This window comes from Panthera tigris, chromosome E1 (assembly GCF_018350195.1).
Source record: "Panthera tigris isolate Pti1 chromosome E1, P.tigris_Pti1_mat1.1, whole genome shotgun sequence".
Classification (NCBI taxonomy): domain Eukaryota; kingdom Metazoa; phylum Chordata; class Mammalia; order Carnivora; family Felidae; genus Panthera; species Panthera tigris.
In genome coordinates this window covers 14,768,071-14,791,253 of record NC_056673.1, presented here as the reverse complement: position 1 = coordinate 14,791,253, position 23,183 = coordinate 14,768,071, and the positions used below count along the sequence as shown (strand labels likewise).

General features: G+C 41.7%; 1 protein-coding gene across 3 annotated transcripts in view; it reads left to right on the top strand.

Moving 5' to 3' along the window:
• Positions 1 to 22,475, top strand: part of RPA1 (replication protein A1) — a 74,158-nt gene extending 51,683 nt beyond the window's left edge. For all 3 annotated transcript variants that reach the window (XM_007076121.3, XM_042966392.1, XM_042966393.1), the window contains 11 exons: positions 2,710 to 2,845; positions 4,460 to 4,562; positions 6,662 to 6,730; positions 6,870 to 7,062; positions 7,222 to 7,361; positions 8,072 to 8,220; positions 10,408 to 10,540; positions 14,069 to 14,245; positions 16,461 to 16,568; positions 19,861 to 19,947; positions 21,461 to 22,475. In XM_007076121.3, the coding sequence (XP_007076183.1) occupies positions 2,710 to 2,845; positions 4,460 to 4,562; positions 6,662 to 6,730; positions 6,870 to 7,062; positions 7,222 to 7,361; positions 8,072 to 8,220; positions 10,408 to 10,540; positions 14,069 to 14,245; positions 16,461 to 16,568; positions 19,861 to 19,947; positions 21,461 to 21,568 (1,403 nt within the window). In that variant the 3' untranslated portion in view covers positions 21,569 to 22,475. The remainder of the gene's footprint in view (positions 1 to 2,709; positions 2,846 to 4,459; positions 4,563 to 6,661; positions 6,731 to 6,869; positions 7,063 to 7,221; positions 7,362 to 8,071; positions 8,221 to 10,407; positions 10,541 to 14,068; positions 14,246 to 16,460; positions 16,569 to 19,860; positions 19,948 to 21,460) is intronic.
• The last annotated feature ends 708 nt before the right edge of the window (positions 22,476 to 23,183 follow it).

Here is a 23,183-nt window from a genome sequence, read left to right as displayed (position 1 = left end):
TAGTTCCAATTCTTACAGTAAAGTATGTGATTGAAAAAATGATTAAAGATAGCCTTTTAAAGATACTTCATATGCCTGTTTTAATCAGAATGATACACTGTTCTCTGTTAATAGTTTATCTGGTGGTTTCTCACATCTTACGTTTTGCACTCTCTTGACTTGTGAATTTACATATCTTTTAAATTTGCACCTTTTAACTGTTTGGAATCCCCTTAACTGAATTTCTCTTGTCTCTCTCCAAGTTTCCCATTTGGGGCCCTCACGGGTATTTATCTTAATGTGAAGACGGTATCATTTATACCAGTCATAGGTTCTGCTTCTCAGTCTCATGGATGAGAAATCATTTCTTCCTTTAACTCTCTGCAGTAGGTCCTGAGAGGCTATAATGGAATCATTTTGTTTACTTTCTGGCCTTCACTTTAGGAACTACTATTGAGAATGATGATGTGTGGAATTTGGTTGGATTTATTTTTAGAGGTCCTTTTTTTCTGTCACAGTGTCTCATACACCCCCTCCTTTCTTCCTCTCAACTATTAACTGCTAATTTTAAATGCTGAGATTTTAAGAAAAACAAGGTTAAGGCATCACTAAGGTGGCTGTGAAACTTTCAGGACATGGGACTTCATTGTTCTTTGATGTTTGTATCTATCTTGCAATATCTGTCAGTCTACCTTCCATCTAGCTCCCCTGTATACGTGTATCTATTTATACACAACTCTCAAATTATGTTCTGTTGAAGGAGGTAGTGGCATAGATATACTAACATGGTAAATAATGTAAAAGTCACTTCCTTAAGCCTGAAATGCAAATCGTATATTGTTCCTTTCCTTCTTCTCACAGATTTATTTTCCCAGTTGTCTGTCTTTGGCTTATATTAACATTTATTTTTAAAAGTCAGTTAATGCTTTTTAAACACACATCAACTGGGTGGTGAAAGAAAAAAAGACTGGGTGTGTATTGAGGGGAAGCATGTTTTGTATAACTATCTTCTTGATGATATTACGTATGCATATACACATGTATTCTGCGAAGTTCACTTGCTTCCTTGCATAGTCTTGATGCAATTATTACTGTTGTATGTGTAGTTCTCTCTTGACTCCTCAGTTAGAATAGGAAATTGTTAAGATCTAGGACAGTCTGTATGGTTTTTATTAAATGCTGCAAATACTGGGGCACCTGAGTCAGTTGTGACTGGGGCTCAGTCAGTTGTGTCTGTCTCTTAATTTTGGCTCAGGTCATGATCCCAGCGTTGTGGGAAGGAGCCCTTCATCGGATTCCAGGCTGAGCGTGCAGCCTGCTTAAGGTTATTTCTCTTCCCACTCCCTGGCTCATGCACATGCTCTCTCTAAAATTAAAAAAAAATTTTTTTTGTAATGCTACAAATACCTAGAATAATGTCTTACAGGTTGTACAAACTCAGTAAATAAATGCTGAATAATGGTAGGTTTACATCTCTAGCAAAATTCCATTCTAAAGAAATGTTTTGATAGAGAAGATTTGAAGTAATTGGACTAAATTACATTTTCTGAATTTGGAGGTTGAAACTTTATAGAAACTGTGCATATAAAGGAATTCCAGTGTTTATAAGCTTTAATTACCTGTTTTTTTCCAAGTGCACAGTAGCTGCTTAGGCTTGGGTAAAGAGGCAGAAGGGATCTTGGTTCCCAGCCACCTGGTTGTCTTGAACCAAAAACTGATTGTTGCCCTTTGCCCCCAACTAAACCCAGTCGCATAGACTTCAGTGTAGACCTTTCAGTCCTATAGACCAGTTGAGAACAGTGCGTTTTCTGAAGATGTTTTGAGGTAAAATATTTGTGATAGGTATTGGTGTCCTTCACCTCAGATGGTTCATCTACTGTGTCCTTCACCTCCTAACCTTTTCTTCTGCTTTTTTTTCTTAATGTTTATTTTTGAGAGAGAGACCGAGCAGAGGTGGGGCGGAAAGAGAGACACACACACGGAATCCAAAGCAACCCCAGGCTGAGCTCTCAGCACAGAGCCCAATGCGGGGCTCAGACTCATGAATGGTGAGATCATGATCTGAGCTGAAGTCGGACACTTAACTGAGTCACCCAGGCGCCCCGCTTCTGTTTTTTTTTTTTTTCTTATACATGCAGTGACTTGCCGTTGGTTTGACCAGTCAAGGATGTTGGTTGATTTTCTTTCTCTGACCCATTATGTCTCCCGTTGATACAAGAAGATAGTTTAAGAAGGATGAGTCTCAGCTCAGTCAGTTGAGCATCCAACTCTTGATTTCGATTCTTGATCTTACAGTTTGTGGGTTTGAGCCCTGTGTCGGGCTCTGCATTGGCAGTGTGGAGCCTTCTTGGGATTGTCTCCCTCCCTCCCTCCCTCCCTCCCCCCCCCCCTTTCTCCCAAAATAAATTTTTTAAAAAAGTTAAAAAGGACAGGCCTCTGAAAGAGCAGTGTCTGGACTCACTACTATTATCATCTTGACCTCAGTCATAGCTTAAGTCAGCAAATAAAGTAGTAAGCTTCTGTGTGCCCAGCCTTCATTCTCCATCTCTTTTCTAGCTGCCTGTTTTGGTCTCTGATGTCCATATCTCTTGATTGATAAAAAGGAAAAACTCGTTGCCTCTCATTTTGTATGATTTCATGAGCAACACCTCAGTAATTGAGAGTTATTACAAAACTTACATAAAATTTATGTAGACCAATGATTGCCCTTCTTTGTGTTTGTTTTTAAAGGTTCCACTGCATCTAAGACTTATGGTGCCTCAAAGATATTTGGAAAAGCTGGAGCTACCAACCTAGCAAACACAGGTTCTGGAGGAACACAGGTCAAAGTGGTACCCATCGCCAGCCTCACCCCTTACCAATCCAAGTGAGTTTTTCCATAGAGTACGTTCAGAATGTACTTACAGTATGATGCTAGGGGTTATTATGGGCTCTTGCATTATGTATATGCGAACTTCAGGGCTATCATACATAAAGTAAGTTTCATCTCTTTTTTTCCCTCCAGAGGGGGAAGAGGGTACAAATTGTGGCAACCATTAACTCTCTTATCATAAAAGAATGGCAAGAATGGGGCTCCTGGGTGGCTTAGTCGGTTAAGCGTCCGGCTTCAGCTCAGGTCATGATCTCACGCTCTGTGAGTTCAAGCCCCACATTGGGCTCTGTGCTGACAGCTCAGAGTCTGGAGCCTGCTTCAGATTCTGTATCTCCTTCTCTGTCTCTGCCTCTCCCCGGCTTACTCTTTCTCAAAAATAAATAAATGTTTAAAAAAAAAAAAAGGCAAGAAAAGCAATCTACTGTAGATTATGGAGTTTCATTAATTTTGAAAGAATTTGATTTGAAAAATATTTAATGCCTTAAATCCATTTATCATCAGGAGTAAAAAATTAATATTTGTTGTAATTCAGAAGACATTTCATCTTCTCATCATATAAATAAGTGACTTTTAGTCTAAAAATTGTTAGTATGATTTAGGTGACTAAAAAAATCTGTACTATTAGTATAACTGCATTACTATACCCTAAATGGATATTTCTTTTTTTTTTTTTAATGTGTATTTATTTTTGAAGGAGAGAGAGAGAGAGAGAGGGAGAGAGACAGCTCATGAGTGGGGGAGGGGCAGAGAGAGAGGGAGACACAGAATCCAAAGTGGGCTCCAGGCTCTGAACTGTCAGCACAGAGCCCGACACAGGGCTCGAACTCACGAACCATGAGATCATGACCTGAGTCAAAGTCAGACGCTTAACCAACTCAGCCGCTCAGGCACCCCTGGATATTTCTTATAATTCTTTTCCATTTGATTTTAGCAGTTGAGAATGAGTGAATTCTCTTTTCAGAGTTCTTTCAGCTATGTTTTTATTCATTCTTCAACTCTTTGCAGTGTAGGGGTAAGGAGTAAGGTAACTAATGTGCCCAACACGTGCCAACCAGGATAGGCACCAAGACTGGATATTGATTGAATCTTGTGCCTCCTTTTTTTAGTGGCCTCTGTCTGAGGTCATAGTACTTTGGTGTGTTTTCCTTTGGTAGCTCACCAATACCGTGTTCCATAATTTTGTATTTATATTCAGTGTGTGTTAGAATGGAGACAGAAGTTTGACACCAGTTTTATCAGTTCCCATAATTGAAAATAGTGGCAAAATATAATTGCTGGTATTACTGCATTTTCTAGCTTAGAACCTTTCATTAAGGGGATACCGTTGCCTTGGTGATGCTTTTTGGAGAAGGGAGAGGGTTTATAAATTTACTAATTTGACAGGAGAATGAGTTAGTGTTAAATCATCTCGTATGTTTTACTACTTGCTTATTCTATAAACTGTCAAACCTGTATGTCCTCTTGGGGTTTTAATTAGCTGGATTAAAATACAGCTTATATTGAAAAATGGAATATGCATAAGATAAAGACTATAGGAAGATAATAGGGCACCCTTTTAGACATTTCCCACGTAAGACTGAGCACTAACATAATCTGTTTGGTTTCTAGGTGGACTATCTGTGCTCGAGTTACCAACAAAAGTCAGATCCGTACCTGGAGTAATTCCCGGGGGGAAGGGAAGCTCTTCTCCCTAGAACTAGTTGATGAAAGTGTGAGTATTTGTCAAGTGGGGAAAGAGGAGGAGCCTAAGAAACAGAGGGCTCATCTCTGTGCAGGCCTATGAGATGAGGAACAGTAGTAGGCCAAAAATAAACATGATTGTTATTGTGGTTTTTCCTGTCTGTATTCTTTTGATGGCTCTCTGTGTGCAAAGGGTTAAAGGTCTTAAATAAAATCCTTCGTTTTATTTTACTTTATTGAAAAGCAATTTTTTAAAATTATTGTTTTTAGATAGGCTTCACACCCAACAGGGGCCTGGAATTCATGACCCTGAGATCAAGAGTCACATGCTCGGGGAACCCAGCTGACTCATTCGATGGAGCATGTGACTCTTGATCTCGGTGTAGTGAGTTTGAGCCCCACGTTGGGTGTAGAGATGAGATTACTTAAAAAAAAAAAAGAAAAAAAAAAGCCACGCGCTGTACCAAACTGAACCAACCAGGCACTTCTAAAATCCTTGATTTTAAATGAAAGCATTTGTAGAAATTTATTTGTTTGTTTGTTTGGGGGCGGAGGCAGGTGAGCAAGGGGCAGAGAGAGAGAGAAGCGGGGCTCATGCTCAACCAATGTTGGACTTGAACTCACGAACCGTGAAAACATGACCTGAGCTGAAGTCAGATGCTTAACAACTGAGCCACCCAGGGTGCCCAATAATTAGTTTTTTAAATGTATAAGCAGCCTCATGAGCAGTAGAAAGCAGAGACACTCTGTCTGACTTGCTAGCAGGCTAAGTTGAAGCCCTGAGAGGTGATGTCTGGTTATGAGCAAAGTGTTGCTTTGGGCCACAGCAGAAGGCATATAACAGCCACCTTGAAAAGTGAGTGGTTGGGGCGCCTGGGTGGCTCAGTCGGTTAAGCGGCCAACTTCGGCTCAGGTCATGATCTCGCGGTCTGGGAGTTCGAGCCCCGCGTCAGGCTCTGTGCTGACCGCTCAGAGCCTGGAGCCTGTTTGGGATTCTGTGTCTCCCTCTCTCTCTGACCCTCCTCCGTTCATGCTCGCTCGTTCTCTGTCTCAAAAATAAATGTTAAAAAAAAATTTTTTTTTTAAAAGAAAAGTGAGTGGTTTTGTGGGAGATGGATTCTGGCTGTGCAAACTCTATACTTAAACAAAACCAAAGCATGATGAAGAGACAAAACATCCAAGTTGTGGAATCTCTCGACAGTCTCGTTAGCTGTTTGTTAGTTTTATTTATAATTCCTAGTATGTACTTCACACATTGTTTTCAAGCTGCTGCCTACATCCTATTGGTTCAAACTTCTGCAAGGGCGGGGGAAAATTGGTGGTTTGTTTTGGGTTTTTAGTTTTTGGAAGATGGAGTGATATCCCAAATGTATTGACTGTGTGATGGCAGAATCAGTATCAGAACCTAATTTTTTACCAAATTATTGGTGTGATCTGTCAGTTGGCAAAAATTTGAGCCTTTTTTAAGTTTCTTATCCATCTATAGTTTGTTTTTGTTTTTTAAGTGAAGATTTTATTTTTAAATAATCTCTGCACCCAGCGTGGGGCTTAAACTCACAACCCCGAGATCAAGAGTCACGTGCTCCACCAACGAGCCAGCCGGGTGTCCCCATCTATAGTACTTTGACTGACAGAAAAGTAAAGTGAAAATCAAATCACAAGCAACTTGAAAACGTGACTTACTGTAACATTTTGACAGTGACTCCCGAATATATCCCTCGCCTGACGCCAACGTGAGGGCAGCTGGTGATTCATTTGGCTCATCACGCTTCCTTGTGGGCTTCATTCGTGTCAGTGTTCAAAATTTGTTTTTATTTCTGTTGTCAGAATATTAAAATCACTAGGTTCATCGTGGGTTTTTTTGTTTTGCCTTGTTTTTAGGGTTCTAATTTGAGGTTCATAAAGCACCGTAACAGGATCAGCTAGTTAAACCCAAGTTGTTGGCTGGGGTTAATAGCTTGAATGTGTGACCACAAAATACGTGTTTCTGGGGCATCTGTAGACCTCTCACACATCCCATTTGTGCTTGTGTTACTGCTTAAAGATGTCATTTTGACACCATGGTGTCCTGCTTTTCAGTGGTAAAACCTGATGGACACAATTCTAACCGGTTCTTGCTTGTTTCTGCAGGGTGAAATCAGAGCTACTGCTTTCAACGAGCAAGTGGACAAGTTTTTTCCCCTTATTGACATGAACAAGGTATGGTGGTGTCGCGTTGAGAACTGAAACAGTTGAGCGGCATGGGGGACTCTCGTCCTTCAGAGAACGGCGTAGTGGTGAGGAATTTGTGGTTTAATCTGATAGACTACCCACGTTCCACAGCTTGCCTCTTTTGCAGGTCTATTACATCTCTAAAGGCACCCTGAAGATTGCTAACAAACAGTTCACAGCTGTTAAAAATGACTATGAGATGACCTTCAATAATGAGACTTCCGTCGTGCCCTGTGAAGATGGTCATCACTTACCAACAGTTCAGTTTGATTTCACAGCGATTGGTGACCTGGAGAATAAGTCTAAAGATTCTCTGATAGGTAAGCCTGCAAATGAGAGCAAAGAGAGTTGGGATTATTAGTTTTTGTTTGCAACATGTAAGGGAAATGTAAGGCTTAAGTGCTCGCCATTCAACCTTGGATCATGCTGTAATGGGAGCTTTGACCGTTTTTTGCTAACACATTGTGCCTGTATTTTAGACGTAATTGGGATCTGCAAGAGCTATGAAGATGCCACCAAAATCATAGTGAAGTCTAACAACAGAGAAGTTTCGAAGAGAGACATCTATTTGATGGACATGTCGGGGAAAGTGGTGACCACTACTCTGTGGGGAGAAGATGTGAGCATTTGTACTGAGCAGTCAGAGCGTGTGCAGAAGGCAGAGATGTAAAGAGCTGGGTGGCTGTCTTGTCTTAAGAGTTGTGGGTTATGCTAAGCGAAATTAGAGAAAGAGAAATATCATATGATTTCACTCATATGGGGATTTTAAGAGACAAAACAGACGAACATAAGGGAAAGGAAACAAAAATAATATAAAAACAGGGAGGGGGACAAAACAGAAGAGACTCTTAAATATGGAAAACAGAGGGTTACTGGAGGGGTTGTGGGAGGGGGGATGGGCTAAATGGGTCAGGGGCACTAAGGAATCTACTCCTGAAATCATTGTTGCACCATATGCTAACTAATTTGGATGTAAATTAAAAAAAAAAAAAGAGTTGTGGGGCCTTGGCCATGTAGGCCCTTCCTAATGAAGGATTGAGCTGTCTAGGGAATATTTGAAATTCTTTATTTGATTTACTTTTGTGAGGTATGCTATGATTTAAGTTTTATACAGAGAGGTGATCTTTCTTCTAACCCTAGGTTAGTTTTAATGTATCTTTGAACAGATTCCTGTGAGTGAGGTTAACTTGGATAGACTCCATGTACTATTTTATTGCATTTATTCTACTATTGACTGTGTTCCTTGTTTTCTATAAACATGTTCTGTGTGTTCTTCCTGACAGTGACACCTGTTCACTGTATTTGATTGGTGTTTTTGTTGTTACCCAGGCTGATAGATTTGATGGTTCTAGACAACCTGTGATGGCTATCAAAGGAGCCAGAGTTTCTGATTTTGGTGGACGGAGCCTCTCTGTACTGTCTTCAAGCACGGTCATTGTGAATCCTGACATCCCGGAGGCCTATAAGCTTCGTGGATGGTAGGTATTTTGGGGCTAAACCAAGGGGTCATTTGAGCCCGGCCTTTGAGAAGAAGTGGCTCTTTTGGTTCTTATGATCAGTATGTGAGCTGTCTGCAGAACAGAGGGCTTTGTTACCGAATGGAGCAGTTCCTCTATTTCTCGGAGGCATTATGCCTTCTGAGAGGATGGCTTTAAAGCCCTTAAACTGACAAGCCTGTAATCCCATGACAAACCCAGAGATTCCGGAGGAGGCAGTTAGCATGGACGTGCTGCATGCTGACCTCTATCCTGCCAAAGTAGGGTGGGGCCAGGCTGTTCCAGCCGGGACCTGAGGGACCGTAAGCTAAAGCCAGTTTTCTTTCCTAGGTTTAAAGCTGTGGGCTTCTGTGGTGTGGGCGAAGAGTGTACTTCCCCGTTCTGTCCAGTTGTTGGTGCTGAGCACATCTTCCGGTGTGTTCACTGGACTCTGATAAAGTGCAGTGGAAACAGTGGGCTCTTGTTGGCACTGCCTTGTTATTCCCAGGCACTCGGATGAGAGCCTGTTAAGATTGCACTCTATCTGGCTTTTTAGGGTGTTAAAACTCTGCCTTTAAAGAGCACTTCAAACTGAAACATAGTGTGCAAGAATTGATGTGGTCAGGGAAAAACACTTTAGCTTGAGTTTAAATAATTTGTGTAGCTGTAGTCCCAGGGGATTGTATTGGTTTCCACCTATGTCTTAGGGTTTTAGTGATTAAACAATTCGCTCCTGTGACATACTTCTCACTTTTATTTTGAGTGTAATGTGAACCAGTAGTAGCACTAGTGTTTGAGTAGTTTCATGAAACATCTACTAGAGTGTTTGTGACACTTAAGCCAGCCTCCTGAGTATGGTCCACACGTATCTGTGTTTAACTATTCTGGTAGCTGGCATTGCATTATAAGGCAGGTCCCGCTCATAGTCTGACCAGAAATAACCACAGCTGTGGTCTGTCCTTCTCGCTTGATTTTCTTTCAGGCTCTAGAGCTTGACTCCAGGTTAATGGCATGCCCACATTAAGGTCTTCATATTTTACTTGTCACTAACAGTGATCCTGGTCAACATAAAAAGACACGACTGTCTCCAGAATAAAATAACCTGCCGTTGATCAAAGAGAAGTTCACTGCACACACCCCACCTAGGCATGGGTTGGAGATGTTTGATCTTGGTTGTAACAATGTGGAGGGGTTTTTGTTGTTTTCTTTTCTTTTTTCCAATGTGGAATTTTTTTATTGTAAGAAGGGCTGCTTCAGTCTTTGCTCTGCTGATTCCTGATGAGCTATCTTTGGTGGCAAATGTCTCCTTGGAGTTTTTGAAACCGTAAACTGGTGTAGATAGTGGTGAAATGGATTTATGGACCTTGCTGTGCTTCTGTGACGGATTTAGCCGCTTCCCTGACAGAATGTGAAGGCAGTTGTCTGCAGCTTAGGGCAGCACCCATTCTGTGACATGGTCCCTTTTTAAGGAGCCTGCTCTCTCTCTGGTTAGCTTTCACTTATCCTCCTTTTAGATGACATTGGCATGTTTTTAATCTCAGACTGACTCCTCCCTCCCTCAAGTATGTTTCTGAGCCGTTTTCCTTCATGTCAGCTGATATGTGTTCAGGAAATATAATCAGTTTTAATCATAATGCAACACAAATTAATGTTAATTTTAATATTGGCATAGGTAGAACCTCACTAAGATAAATCTACAAGAAAATAGATAATATCTTAAATTACTTCGGGTTACGTAATCTTTAGATTCTCTATCAGGCTTATAAGATCTTTTACCATGAAATTTTTTTTTTTTCCACAAAAAACGTGACAGTCAATATGCTGACTGTCACTTTCTATACTGATACAGTTCAGTGATGATAAAAATGTGGCTACTTGCTGAGAATGAGCATCAGTAGCCTAAAGAACTGTGTATAACAGATGCTAATTTAAGAAAAGGTTCTGTGATATTCTGGCACTGTCTTTCTTGACCACTGGGGGGCATCAGAGCAATTGAGATGAAAAGAGGTCATTCACTTCCTGCAGTTGGCTTAAGATACAAGGAGGAACATAATCATTTCAGCCCATGTGACCACGACCTATGAATGTAGGACAGGTGGGGGGGCTAGTGAATAGCCTCTAATGTCTAGAAACAAGTAGCATATTCAATAAGTATAATAAAGTACCTGTTGTTCTTTGTTTATTTTTCAGGTTTGACTCTGAAGGACAAGCCTTAGATGGTGTTTCCATCTCTGATCTAAAGAGTGGAGGAACAGGAGGTAGCAACACCAACTGGAAAACTCTATATGAGGCTAAATCAGAGAACCTAGGCCATGGTGACAAGGTAGCCCACATTCCTAACTTTCTTCACAAAAGCATATAGAGTGTGCGGAAGGATGAGTTTTCCAACCTGATTTCTGGTACCACCTGTCAGACATTCATTCAGAGCTGTGATTCTTACCTGGAGGTCTGACCAGAGCATGGCGTGACAGTTGAGAATCACCAGAGTGAGGGAGTCGTGCTTACTAATAGGCTATGTCATATCCCTCAGGTATCCTGCGGCAGAAAAACATTAGAAACTCTGACTTAGAAAAAAAAAAAAAAAGAAAGAAACTCTGACTTAGAGAGTTAATTCTTAGAGGGATCCTGATGAAGTGGTGATAACTTCGGGTCTATGTTTGTGTTTGCTGATTGTGCCTACAAGTTGAAGTGCCCACACACCAAGAAGGTGGGTTTTGAGGTTATAGCTAACACTGAGCACTAGTCAGGCTCAGGGTCAGACATCAGGCAGTTCACATGTGCCCTCACTGGCTGTACAGTATTAAACTCTCATGGGCTGAGATTTTGCCACTGTTCTCTGATGGGAATTGGCTCTGGTATTTGATTTTAGTTGCAGCTTCCTTTCAATGTTTGTATGTAATGACTCTCTTCCTGTCTTGATCTAAACCTGTATTCTGCCAGCAGTTCATTATTTAAGTCATTTATTTCTCCTTTATGCTCCCCAAAAGAGCAATTCCTACTTTTATTGTTTTCATATTATATAATACAGTTTTTATTCCTTTCCCCCTTGTTTCGCTATACTCCCTTATCCCTCATTGTCGTCAACGGCATCTGATGATGCTGTCATATGGCATCTTGAGACTTAAACATGAGACAGATAGGTATTGTCTTGTCATAGGAACAGCCACTCTTCAGGTTCTCTTTTCCCAATTTTCTTCTTAGATCTACAGGTAGACTGTGTGTAATAAATCAGGCCTGTGGGCACCTGGCTGGCTCAGTCAGAAGAGCAGGTGACTCTTGATCTTGGGTCCTACATTGGGTGTAGAGATTACTTTAAAAAAAAAGAAAGAAAGAAAAAGAAATCAGGGACGCTTGGGTGGCTCGGTCAGTTAAGCATCTGATTCTTGATATCAGCTCAGGTCATGATCTTACGGTTGTGGGATTGAGCCCACGTTGGGCTCTGCGCTCATAGCACATAACCTGCTTGGGATTCTCTCTCTCTCCTTCCCTCTCTGCCCCTCCCTCTCTCTCTGCCTCTCTCTCTGTCTGTCTCTCCCTCCCTCTGTCTGTCCCTCCCTCCCTCACAGTAAGTAAGCATTAAAAAGAAGAAGAGGAAGAAGAAAAGAAAAATCATGCCTGGAGAGTACCCATTTGTACCTAAACTTTATTTTTTTAAATTTTTTTTAATGTTTATTTTTGAGAGAGAGAGAGTGCGAGCAGGGGAGGGACAGAGAGAGAGGGAGACACAGAATCCAAAGCAGGCTCCAGGCTCTGAGCTGTCAGCACAGAGCCCGATGCGAGGCTCGAACCCACGAACCATGAGATCGTGACCTGAGCCAAAGTTAGACACTTAACTGACTGAGCCACCCAGGCTCCCCTGTACCTGTACTTTAAAGTCATGAATTGGGGCGCCTGGGTGGCTCAGTCAGTTAAGCGTCCGACTTCGGCTCAGGTCATGATCTCGCGGTCCGTGAGTTCAAGCCCCGCGTTGGGCTCTGTGCTGACTGCTCAGAGCCTGGAGTCTGTTTCAGATTCTGTGTCTCCCTCTCTCTGACCCTCCCCCGTTCATGCTCTGTCTCTCTCTGTCTCAAAAATAAATAAACGTTAAAAAAAAAAAAAATTAAAAAAATAAATAAATAAAGTCATGAATTGAATCTGGACCTTACCTAAAAATACAGAAAATTCTATAGGCATTCTCCTAGGAGACTTATTTTCTCTAGAGCCTTCTAGATAGAGGGCTCAACAAATCTCTTTAAATACCCATATTATTGAGTTTTGCCTTCTTTGTTCTAAGACATTGGGAAGCCCCAGAGATTGCTGACCTGGCTCCGAATTCAGAGTACACCCAGAGGGAACTGCTCACCCCTCAAAATTATTTACCCTGTATCCTTTCTGTGAGAGTTAAAAAGCAAAACCAGTAACAACAACATAAAAGTCCAAGCACATGACTTAGTCCTTTGCTACATTTACTTATCAGTGATTTCTCCACCCGGATGGCTTAGACCAGGGGTTGACACACAGCCGCATGTGCTCATTTGCATATTGTGTGTGGATGCTTCTGTGCCACAGCAGCAGAGTTGAGTAGCTGCAACAGGGACTCTGACCAAAAGGCTCGTAAAGCCTAAAGTATTTCCCGTCTGGCTTTCTACAGAAAACGTTTGCCACTGTGACCTAGACAAAGATGAAGGTGACTCCAGGCCCCAGAAACCACTACTATCGTTCTTAATGTGGGAGGATGGTTGAACGTCGCTGCACTAGATTTTCCTGCCTTGCGCTGTATTTCCTAGATGTTAACCTTTGGAGGGTCAGAGGAACGGGAGATACAAATCTGTGTCTCCTGACATCTTTATTTTTCATATAGTCTTTTTCTGTTTTTAATTAATTTAGTCTACTTTAGGATTCACTTTTCTCATTAAGGAATAATGTGCTTTATTATTATTATTATTATTATTATTATTATTATTATTATTTTCATGTCTAATTTTGAGAGAGAGAGTGCGAGCTGGGGAGGGCAGAGAGAGAGGGAGACACAAAATCCAAAGCAGGCCCAGGCTCTGAGCTGTCAGCACAGAGCCTGACTGCGGGGCTCAAACTCACAAACCTGGAGATTTTGACGCAATCCGAAGTCGGACTGAGCCTAGTCACCCTAGGAATAATCTGCTTTATTTTTTTTTTTTTCAACGTTTTTTATTTATTTTTGGGACAGAGAGAGACAGAGCATGAACGGGGGAGGGGCAGAGAGAGAGGGAGACACAGAATCGGAAACAGGCTCCAGGCTCCGAGCCATCAGGCCAGAGCCTGACGCGGGGCTCGAACTCACGGACCGCGAGATCGTGACCTGGCTGAAGTCGGACGCTTAACCGACTGCGCCACCCAGGCGCCCCAGGAATAATCTGCTTTAAAGCTTAGTTTATGGGGTGCCTGGGTGGCTCAGTCGGTTAAGTGTCCGACTTCAGCTCAGGTCATGATCTCGCAGTCCGTGAGTTCGAGCCCCACGTCGGGCTCTGGGTTGATGGCTCAGAGCCTGGAGCCTGCTTCCGATTCTGTGTCTCCCTCTCTCTCTGCCCCTCCCCCGTTCATGCTCTGTCTCTCTCTGTCTCAAAAATAAATAAACGTTAAAAAAAATTTAAAAAAGATAAATAAAAAAAATAAATAAATCTTAGTTTATTACCTTTGTAGGTTTTGCAGTCCGCACAAGTGATTTCAGAAACTATAGCATGAATCGTTCCCTGTAATCACATTGTGATCTTAAGGATTCATATATGTGAACACTTACCACTTATATATCAGGGCAAGCTTGGGCTGCCCCTGAGTCCCTCTTGGACGTAGGCCCTGTGTTCCAGGTCTCTCATGTCACTCTTTTCTCCTGAAGGCCGACTATTTTAGCTGTGTGGCGACAGTTGTGTTTCTTCGCAAAGAGAACTGTATGTATCAAGCCTGCCCAGCTCAGGACTGCTTTAAGAAAGTGATTGATCAACAGAATGGATTGTACCGCTGTGAGAAGTGTGATAGTGAATTTCCCAGCTTCAAGTACCGCATGATCCTGTCAGTAAGTAAAATGGGTAGTTGAGACACTGTAGTGTTTCTCGAGTCCCTACCACGTGCCCACCCGCCACGGTAGAGACGAGGGCCAAAACAAGATCTCTTGTGGTAGGAAGCCTGCAGACGAGTAAGTGCTAAAGAGCTTCTTATTCTACAAGAACAAAAGTAAGGGGCCTTTTGCTCAACTGAATAGCAGTCTGTTTTCTCCTACTAAAAGCTTTTTTTCATACCAGAGAGTTGCATTTAGATGCCCAGCTGATTTTAGTTGCTGTGCATGTAGTACAATTACAGCATTGGTGACACTCTCCTGCTAACTGTTATGAAGATAAATTAATTTGAAATGGCATTTCTGGAGAGCAGTAATTATACAGCCAATGCGTATATTTAGTTATTTTTCTTGTAGATAATCTATTCCTCTTAGCCCTCGGTAGAGCTGACTTCTCGGGAATGTGACTGTGTGCTGATGTGGGAGTGTGGCTTTTTTGCATTGTAAGAATTGTTTCTTTCGGTTTTAAAACTTTTAAAGTGAAGGGTGTGCTTTAAAAAAATGATAATACTGAATGATAATAAAGGTATAAGAAAAATAGGCATTCTCCTATTTTTCTAGAAGGTGATTTGGCAGGAACATATCAGGAGCCTTAAAAATATTTATGTTTTCTGGCACATTAAACACTTGGAGAGAATTTCTTCCAAGAAATCATCAGAGATGTTACAGTTGTGTAAAGTTATCTGTTACTCTGTTATGTTGAAAAGTTCAATACAACTTAACTTCCTTAATATTATAGTGGTTAATTCCGTTATTTTATCTGTGGAGTGGAATACCACGCAAGCATCAGAATTTGCCATTTATTTGACAGTTTTCCACAGTTAAAGTATTTGAAGATGACATGAATAAATGTTCAGGTTATTAATTGAAAATGGCAAATTTTAAATCATATGTTCGATATAGTCTTGAGGTATGTACACACACAGAAAACAGACTTGAGCGGGCAAATGCCATACTGTTGATAGAAGTTATTTCTGGTTGATTTCTAGTTTCTTCTGCATTTTCCTTTTTTTTTTTCCCCCTGCAGTGAAAACTCTTGTGATAGAAAAAAATTTTTTTTAATCTTTTCAGATAAAAAAAAAAGATTTTACTTGTCCTTTCTATATTCTAATTGCCCCTCAAAATGTTAGTTCAGCAGGAAAGTTCTACATTTAAGCTTTATATTCCTGTAAACCATAAACTCCATCGAACGAGAATGGAGAAGGTTGTCTAGATGGCTGATCAGCCTTTCTGTGAGGCTCGTAGATAGTGGAACCCCAGGGCACTGGTTTCACAAGGTGCGGACCCAGCGTGTTCCCTTCGTTGTGCCATTCTCAACCCTGTTGAGGGTGCTCTGCCTCTAGGATTCTGGCACGCGGTAAGCAGACTGTAGGTGTGAACTGGGATGAGACACATTCTCTTGTGTATGTGAGTGTTTGTAACTTTTCTTGTCCCCTTACTTTTCCATCATAACTTTGATAGTAAAGCTCCATGTATATGCCAAGTGAAAATGTAGACTCATCAAATGACACCTTAAAAAAAAAACCAAAAAAACTGTGCTTTCTTATTTCTACTAAGACTTTTACTTCAGCAAATGGATTCTTTGTGATCCACTTTCTTCCTTGACTCTCCCCTATTTAATTTTACATCATGGTCCAATTGGAGACAGTTGATCCAAGCTCATTTCTTTTGCTAGGCAAGTTTGGCCACTGGAGGAAGGCCCCTGACTCAGGCTTTTAAATAGTCTGGGGTGCTCAGCAGTGACTGAGAATTGCCTTATAGAACTAATGACTGAAGGATGTACAGCTTGAAATGCAGAGAACCTGCCCTCACTCATTGGAGGCTCATTCAGAACCTTTAGTCCAGAGGCCATTGCGGCTGGAGGGGAAGGAACTAAGTCCAGGGTGCCTGGATTCCATGTCTGCAGGAGAGTTTAGTTGGGTTGTTATCTCCACTGAGATCTGAAACCACATACCCACAGCATATCGTGTTCCTGCTGTGATCCAGACTTATATTTTAAATTCTTTCTTTGATATTTTTCACACTCTTTGGAAAGAATATAGCATATGTGGTAGTAATGGGGTTTTTTCCCCCTGGGAATTATTTTAATGAATGGAAAAAGTTAATCTTCTAGTCTCCTGAGTGTGTCTTCCTTTTATTATTTCTTTGCTAAATTAATATGTAATGTGTTTTTTAGGCAAATATTGCTGATTTTCAAGAGAATCAGTGGGTCACCTGTTTCCAGGAGTCTGCGGAGGCCATCATTGGACAAACCACTGCTTATATTGGGGAGTTAAAAGAGAAGGTTGGCCCCCTCTTTTATTATTAGTGTAACAGTTGCCAATAACACCCTTTTGCTCTTTAAGTTTTTTAAATTTCTCTTGGGTGTTATATATAGTTTCTCAGTCTGATGATTATTTGAGACTCATCTGATTCTGTCAAATTTGTCCACTTTGGGTGTACCAACAATGAGGTAATCAGGCAATGTATATAAAAGTGTTTCAAGGGTGCCTGGCTGGCTCAGCAGAGTATGCAACTCTTGATCTCAGGGTTGTGAGTTCAAGCCCCATGTTGGGTGTGGAGCCTACTTTAAAAAAAAAAAAATTAAAAAGTAAGTGCTTTAAAAGCAGCTTTTTACAAGTGTAAACCACTTACTTCTCCTGTTACTGTTAGCACACAAAAGTTGGTGTGCCCTCAGTCACTTGACATCTTCTGAAGAAACCTGAAGTACAGATGTGCCCTTTTAACATACACCATCCTGAAAAGTTGAATCAAATCCTGGTTTAAATTCAGATGGAAGGTACTTGCTACTTTAGGTCTTCAGATGGAATTTTATGGAACTTACTTTCATAAGGTAACTTTATGTTTCATTTTGATAAATGCTTATTTTCACATATTTGGTTTATTTAATGTAGGAAATAGATTACTAATTATGCTAAATGTAGGAAAGATACTTAGATAAAATGTGTAAAGATGACCAATGAAAGCTGTGTTTTCTGGGCCCTACAAATTAGCATCTATCCGTGTATTTTTCTCCGACGTCTTCCAGATTGGTTAGAATACTTGTAAAAACCACTAAGAATAAAGATTTGTCATTTGTTTTGGCACATTTTTCTCTTATTCTTTCCTATCTTCAGTTCTGTCCATTCGGCTCCCCCCTACACACCTCTTTTTTAAATTGTTTGTGAGATCTCTGAAAATAATGCCAACAAGCCCTTTTATAGAAATAACTGGAATTGACTTTAAAATATGATGGTGTCTTTTATCTGTTTTGCCTGGTTCTTTATTTTCATATCAGATTTTAAGGCTTGAGGCAGCTTTTCAGGGTTTTTTATGAGCTTATTACATTTGACTGTTTTTACTGCTGGTGAATGAGGACATATAGAAACTCTTCCCTCAGGAACCATGATGTTCTTGGAGTATGCACTCCAGCCTTTCCCTAATCTTAGAAGAATAATGACAGCTGATTTAATTTTCTTAGGATTTAACACATTGTTTTATTTACATATCTGAAGGCCCAGAGGACTGCAAATTTATTTTATGCACATTTATATGCATTAAATACTTTCTGTGATCCCTCTCTGTTTACCAGACTTTTTTTTTTTTTTTTCTTTAAATAAGTGTAATTAGTGGGCACCTGGCTGGCCCAGTCTGGTGGAGCCTGTGACTCTTGATCTTTGGGGTTGTGAGTTCAAGCCCCACACTGGGTATAGAGATTACTTTAAAAAAAGGTGGGGGGGGGGGCAGTGGTGCCTGGGCAGCTCAATTGGTTAAGAGTCCGACTTCAGCTCAGGTCATGATCTCATGGTTCATGAGTTCGAACCCCACGTTGAGCTCTGTACTGACAGCTCAGAGCATGGAGCCTGCTTCAGATTCTGTGTCCTTCCTGCCCCCCCGCCCCCAACTCATACTCTCGCTCAAAAATAAACATTAAAAAATTTTTAAAAAAACAAAAAGGGAGGGGCACCTGGGTGGCTCAGCTGGTTATGTGTCCGACCCTTGATTTCAGGTCAGGTCATGACTCATGAGATCGAGCCCGGCATCAGACTCCATGCTGTTAGCATGGAGCCTGCCTGGGATTCTCTCTCTCCCTTTCTCCGCCCACCTCCCTCCCTCCCTCCCTCCCTCTCTCTCTCTCTCAAAATAAATAAATAAAATTTTTTTAAAAGGTACAAAAGTTTAAATAGTATTTGAGGGGTAAGATAAAGAAGGAGAGAACTGTTTTTCATACTTTCCCTAGTCTTTACCCGCCCCACCTCCCTGGCTTCATTTGCTCACAAATCTCTGTAAATGTAGAGGTTTAAACCATGTATGGCAACTTGAGCTTTTTTCTTACTGTCCCCTCCCCACCATTCTTAATTTACCATGAACATGCTGAGCCTCAGATGTATTTCATCACAAACTTTTTTTTTTTTAAGTTTATTTATTTATTTTGAGGGATGGAGGGCAGAGGGAGAGAAAGAATCCCAAGCAGGCTACACACTCAGGACAGAACCTGAGGTAGGGCTCGAACCCACCAACCCTGAGATTATGACCTGAGCTGAAATCAAGAGTCAGACGCTCAATGAACTGAGCCACCCAGGTGCCCCTATTCCATCACAAACTTTTAAAGTTTAGAAGTGTGCTTTTTGGGGGGCGCCTAGGTGGTTCAGTTGGTTAAGTGTCTGACTTCTGCTCAGGTCATGATCTCTCAGTTTGTGGGTTCGAGCCCCGCGTCAGGCTCTGTGCTGACAGCTCAGAGCCTGGAGTCTGCTTCTGATTCTGTGTCTCCCTCTCTCTGCCCCTCCCCAGCTCACATTCTGTCTCTCTGTCTCTCTCTCTCTCAAAAATAAATAAACATTTAAAAAAAATTTTTAAGTGTTTTTTGGGTTTTGTTTTGTTATATTATGTTGAAATATGCATAACCTAAAATTTACCATTTTTAAGTATAAGTTCAGTGCATGCATTAAATAGTAACTCCATTTCCCCTTCCCCCAGCCCCTGGCAACCATTCTTCCTTTTTTTTTTTTTTTTTTTTTTTTTTTTTTAATGTTTATTTGTTTTTGAGGATCTGACAGAGGATCTGAAGTGGGCTCTGTGCTGACAGCAGAGAGCCTGATGTGAGGCTCAAACTCATGAGCCGTGAGATCATGACCTGAGCTGAAGTCAGACGCTTAACAGACTGAGCCACCCAGGCGTCCCCCCACTCCCTACCGGCAGCCATTCTACTTTCTGTCTCTCTTACTTTGACTACTGTAGGTAGAGTATTTTAATTGTTTTAATAAAATTCTACCCAAACAGTTTTATGTAATGAAATATCGCCTTTAGATCAGTCATTCCTATTCAAACCACTGGGGGTAATTTTTTTTTTTTTTTTTTTTTTTGAGAGAGATTTTTCTCAAAAGTCTTTTCAAAACTCTTTTTTAAAAACAAAATCCTAAAGATTTTATTTTTAAGTAATCTCTACACCTAATGTGGGGCTTGAACCTACACCCCCAAGATCAGGAGTCACACGCTCTTCCGACTGAGCCAGCCAGGCGCCCCTTCAAAAATCTTAATAGATATTTTCAAATGGTCTGGTAGCTTCCATGCCTAAAGTTTTACATTTGTTTTTGCAGAATGAGCAAGCATTTGAGGAAGTTTTCCAGAATGCCAACTTCCGAACTTTCATATTCAAGATCAGGGTGAAACTAGAGACCTACAATGTAAGTGAGGTCACCTGGGATGCTGGCGGGCTAGCAGTGGGAAGCTACTGTTTGTCACCCACAACAACAGTGCAGTGACAGCTGTCACATCATTGCTTGCTGTGTGCCAGACTCAGTACTAAGTGCCCTGCGTTTATCACTCCTCGAGTCTGCCCAGCACTGAGGTACTGTTATTATCTCCATTTTCAGAGGAATAACCTAACTTAGAGAGGTTGAGGGTTTTGTCCAGTGTCTAGCATCTGGGGAGAAAATGCTTATGGTCCTTTCAGTTAAAACCTGGGGGTTTTTGTTTGTGTATTGACAAAGAATGGTAAGGTGTTTAGTGGATTCACATCTTCCATGAGGTTTAAGCTCCAAAGTTAGTGTATGAAACAAAGAACACACATAGTTAAAATTACCTTGAAAATTCCTTTAAGTTGCCTGTAACATCATGTAATTGTATAGTCATAATATAACAGCATTTATTGGGCACTTATTATCTGCCAGGTACTGTCCTACACCTTTTACTGTATATAGCATCTCACTTGGTCCTGCCAGTAACCTGGATGTATAGGAACTATTGTTATCCCTGTTTTACCACTGAGAAACTGTAGGCTTACAGAGAACAAGTCATTTGCCCAAGTCCTGTGCCAGCACGTGGCAGAACTAAGATTCCAGCCCCCAGCTTCAGAGCTTTGTTCTTAACTCTGCTTATAAATCGGACTAGTGATTACTGAGCACACACACTAGAGCGTGTGAGCCCCTGCACTACACTGTGTATCCTTTCTGGGTATCACATCATGCTTCCTCTAAAGACACTGCACAGTCCTGATGAACGAGTGAGGAGGGAGGCTTCTGAAAACATCTCTGCTTATTTTGGGGTTTCCCCATTCTTTTTCACTATTAGACCTTAACCCTGATGGATGTATTCCGCTAACAGATGTGTTCGTTTCTATGGGCATTAAATGAGTAGGAAGGCAAATGTCTGATAGAGTGTCTGAGGTGAGATCCAGGGGCCATTTGAAGGGTCATTCAGCCTCTCATGGTATGGACGGGAAGGTGAGGCACAGAGAGGTGGTCTGTTGCAGAGCCAAGATGGGACCCAGGCCAGGTGTCCCTCCTCTGCCTCAGGTGCCTTTGCTTTCACACCGCTTGCAGAACTAACTGTGTAGCTTTAAGCGCCTCACTCATCGTCTCGGGGCTCCTGTTCCCACCTTGGCAAAGAAAATAAATCGGCCTTGACAAGCCCGCTTAGGTCCATCCCATTTGGATTCTAGGTTTCTGAGTGCTCGGGAGCATGAGGGAAGGATGAGGGAAGGAGAGGGGCTTCTCCCCACTTTCCCAGCCCCAGAATTCTGGACTTGGCTCTCACTTGTGACTTTTTCTGTATTGGAATTACTGAACACTAAATCCAGCATGCCTCTGTGTTTTCTCCTGCCGGGATCATTGAAACCTCTAAAGCAAAGGGGGTTATCACCACTGCTCCATGCCACAGGCTTTCCTTCGTTTACGAACTGCTTTTCTCTTCTCAAAGGATGAGTCTCGAATTAAGGCCACTGTGATGGACGTGAAGCCCGTGGACTACAGAGAATATGGCAGAAGGCTGATCATGAACATCAAGAGAAATGCACTGATGATGTGAGCAGAGCAGTGCTGATTGGGCGGAAGTTTGAAAAAGCAGAGTTGAAATGAAACAGACTCCTTCCCGCAGCCCCCCCCCCAACCCCCCTTGTGACAATTCCACATTAGCTCCCCAGTGCATAGAGCCTCTCTGCGGCGGACTAGGCGCTTCCTCTCTCAGGCGCATCTTGGAACCCATTGGTAGGCAAAGGACAGTGTGCTCAGGTGGCTGAGGTGTAAACTGTGTCAGACCTAGCGGGTCAGCTGGCGGGAGGTGTAGTGCCAGTCCCTCTGTCTTGAGGCTTTTGTCAGTGATATTAAGATTTCATTATCTTCAAGCAGGAATTATGTCAGAAGTAATTGACCCTAAATCTGCAGACAGTGAAATAAATTATGTAACTTGGGTTTCCGCCTCTCCAGTGGTGACACCTTCACAACTTGGGTTCCTTCTCTGGAGGGAGAGCCGAAAAGTGGCTGTGCGGAACCTGTATTTTAGTGTGTCTTTCTAGAATTCAAAGGCTTTCCTTTCTAGAGGTGCCACAGAGTTGTTAATGCTTGGAATGGCAATAGGGTAGAATTATTAATCAAAGACATGTCTTTTATATCTGAAGAATATCCTTCCTTCGGGGTTTAATAGATGAGTCAGATGGGTCTGATATTAATCAAAATTGTCTCTTCTGAGGAAGGCTGATAAGCATTGACTTGCTGTCCCCCAGGGACATCCAGGCAACTACAAAGCATTGCTTTAGTTTTTACTTCAATTAATGTTGCAGTTTGGTTGGCGAATGTATACTTTTTCTACCTGTACATATTTTTTGCATTTGTAGGTTTCATTTCTTGATTAAAGCTATGTTAAATAGAAGGGATTTTGAAGGAAGAAGCTCTTTGTTTCCCCCTGCTTTGTTTTAATAAACAGAAGCTTCTCTGTGTGTGAATCCTACTTTCTTTGAATGCAAAGGGTTCTTGTAACTGGAAAGCAATTAATTAGCCTTCATAATAAATGTTCACTTGGGGGAGATGTTAACTCATTACAGACTCACAGATTAGTCCAAAGCGTAGAGATCATTCTTCCTAATGTTTGCAACCCTAAGATGCATCTTTAAAAGAGTGAAAAAACTAGAAACAAAAAGCCATTGTACCCAGGAATGCCGATGATCTGACACTTTGGGATTTTATTGATGTTTACACAGCAGTCTAACACCAACCAGGCTTTGAAATGTGTACAGACAGTGAGCCAGTAAGAAAACAGTAATTATGCGACTGAGCTTTTCAGTCAGCGAGAGCATGCTTGCTCTGTGTGTTCCTAATCATATTAATTATCTATCCGGTTGCCGCGACCCACCACTTGGCATTTGCTGCACATCCCTCCCCGAGCACCCAGGCAGTGTTGCAGGCAGCCTGCAGCGGGAGGACCTGGTTTTTGATTCGTGCCGGTGAGGCGTATGGCGGCCCTCTGTGGAGGTGGAGAACGAGGCTGTCATGTCGGTCTCATCTTTACCTGTCCTCTTTTGGGAGGAAGCGGCCAGCTCTAGGCGAGATGACTCCTGTTCCTCAGCACAGACAGAGAGGGCCTTTCTCAGGCCCACTGACTGTTTGGACACATTCTGGTCTCAGAGGACGGTCGTCGGGCTGTACTT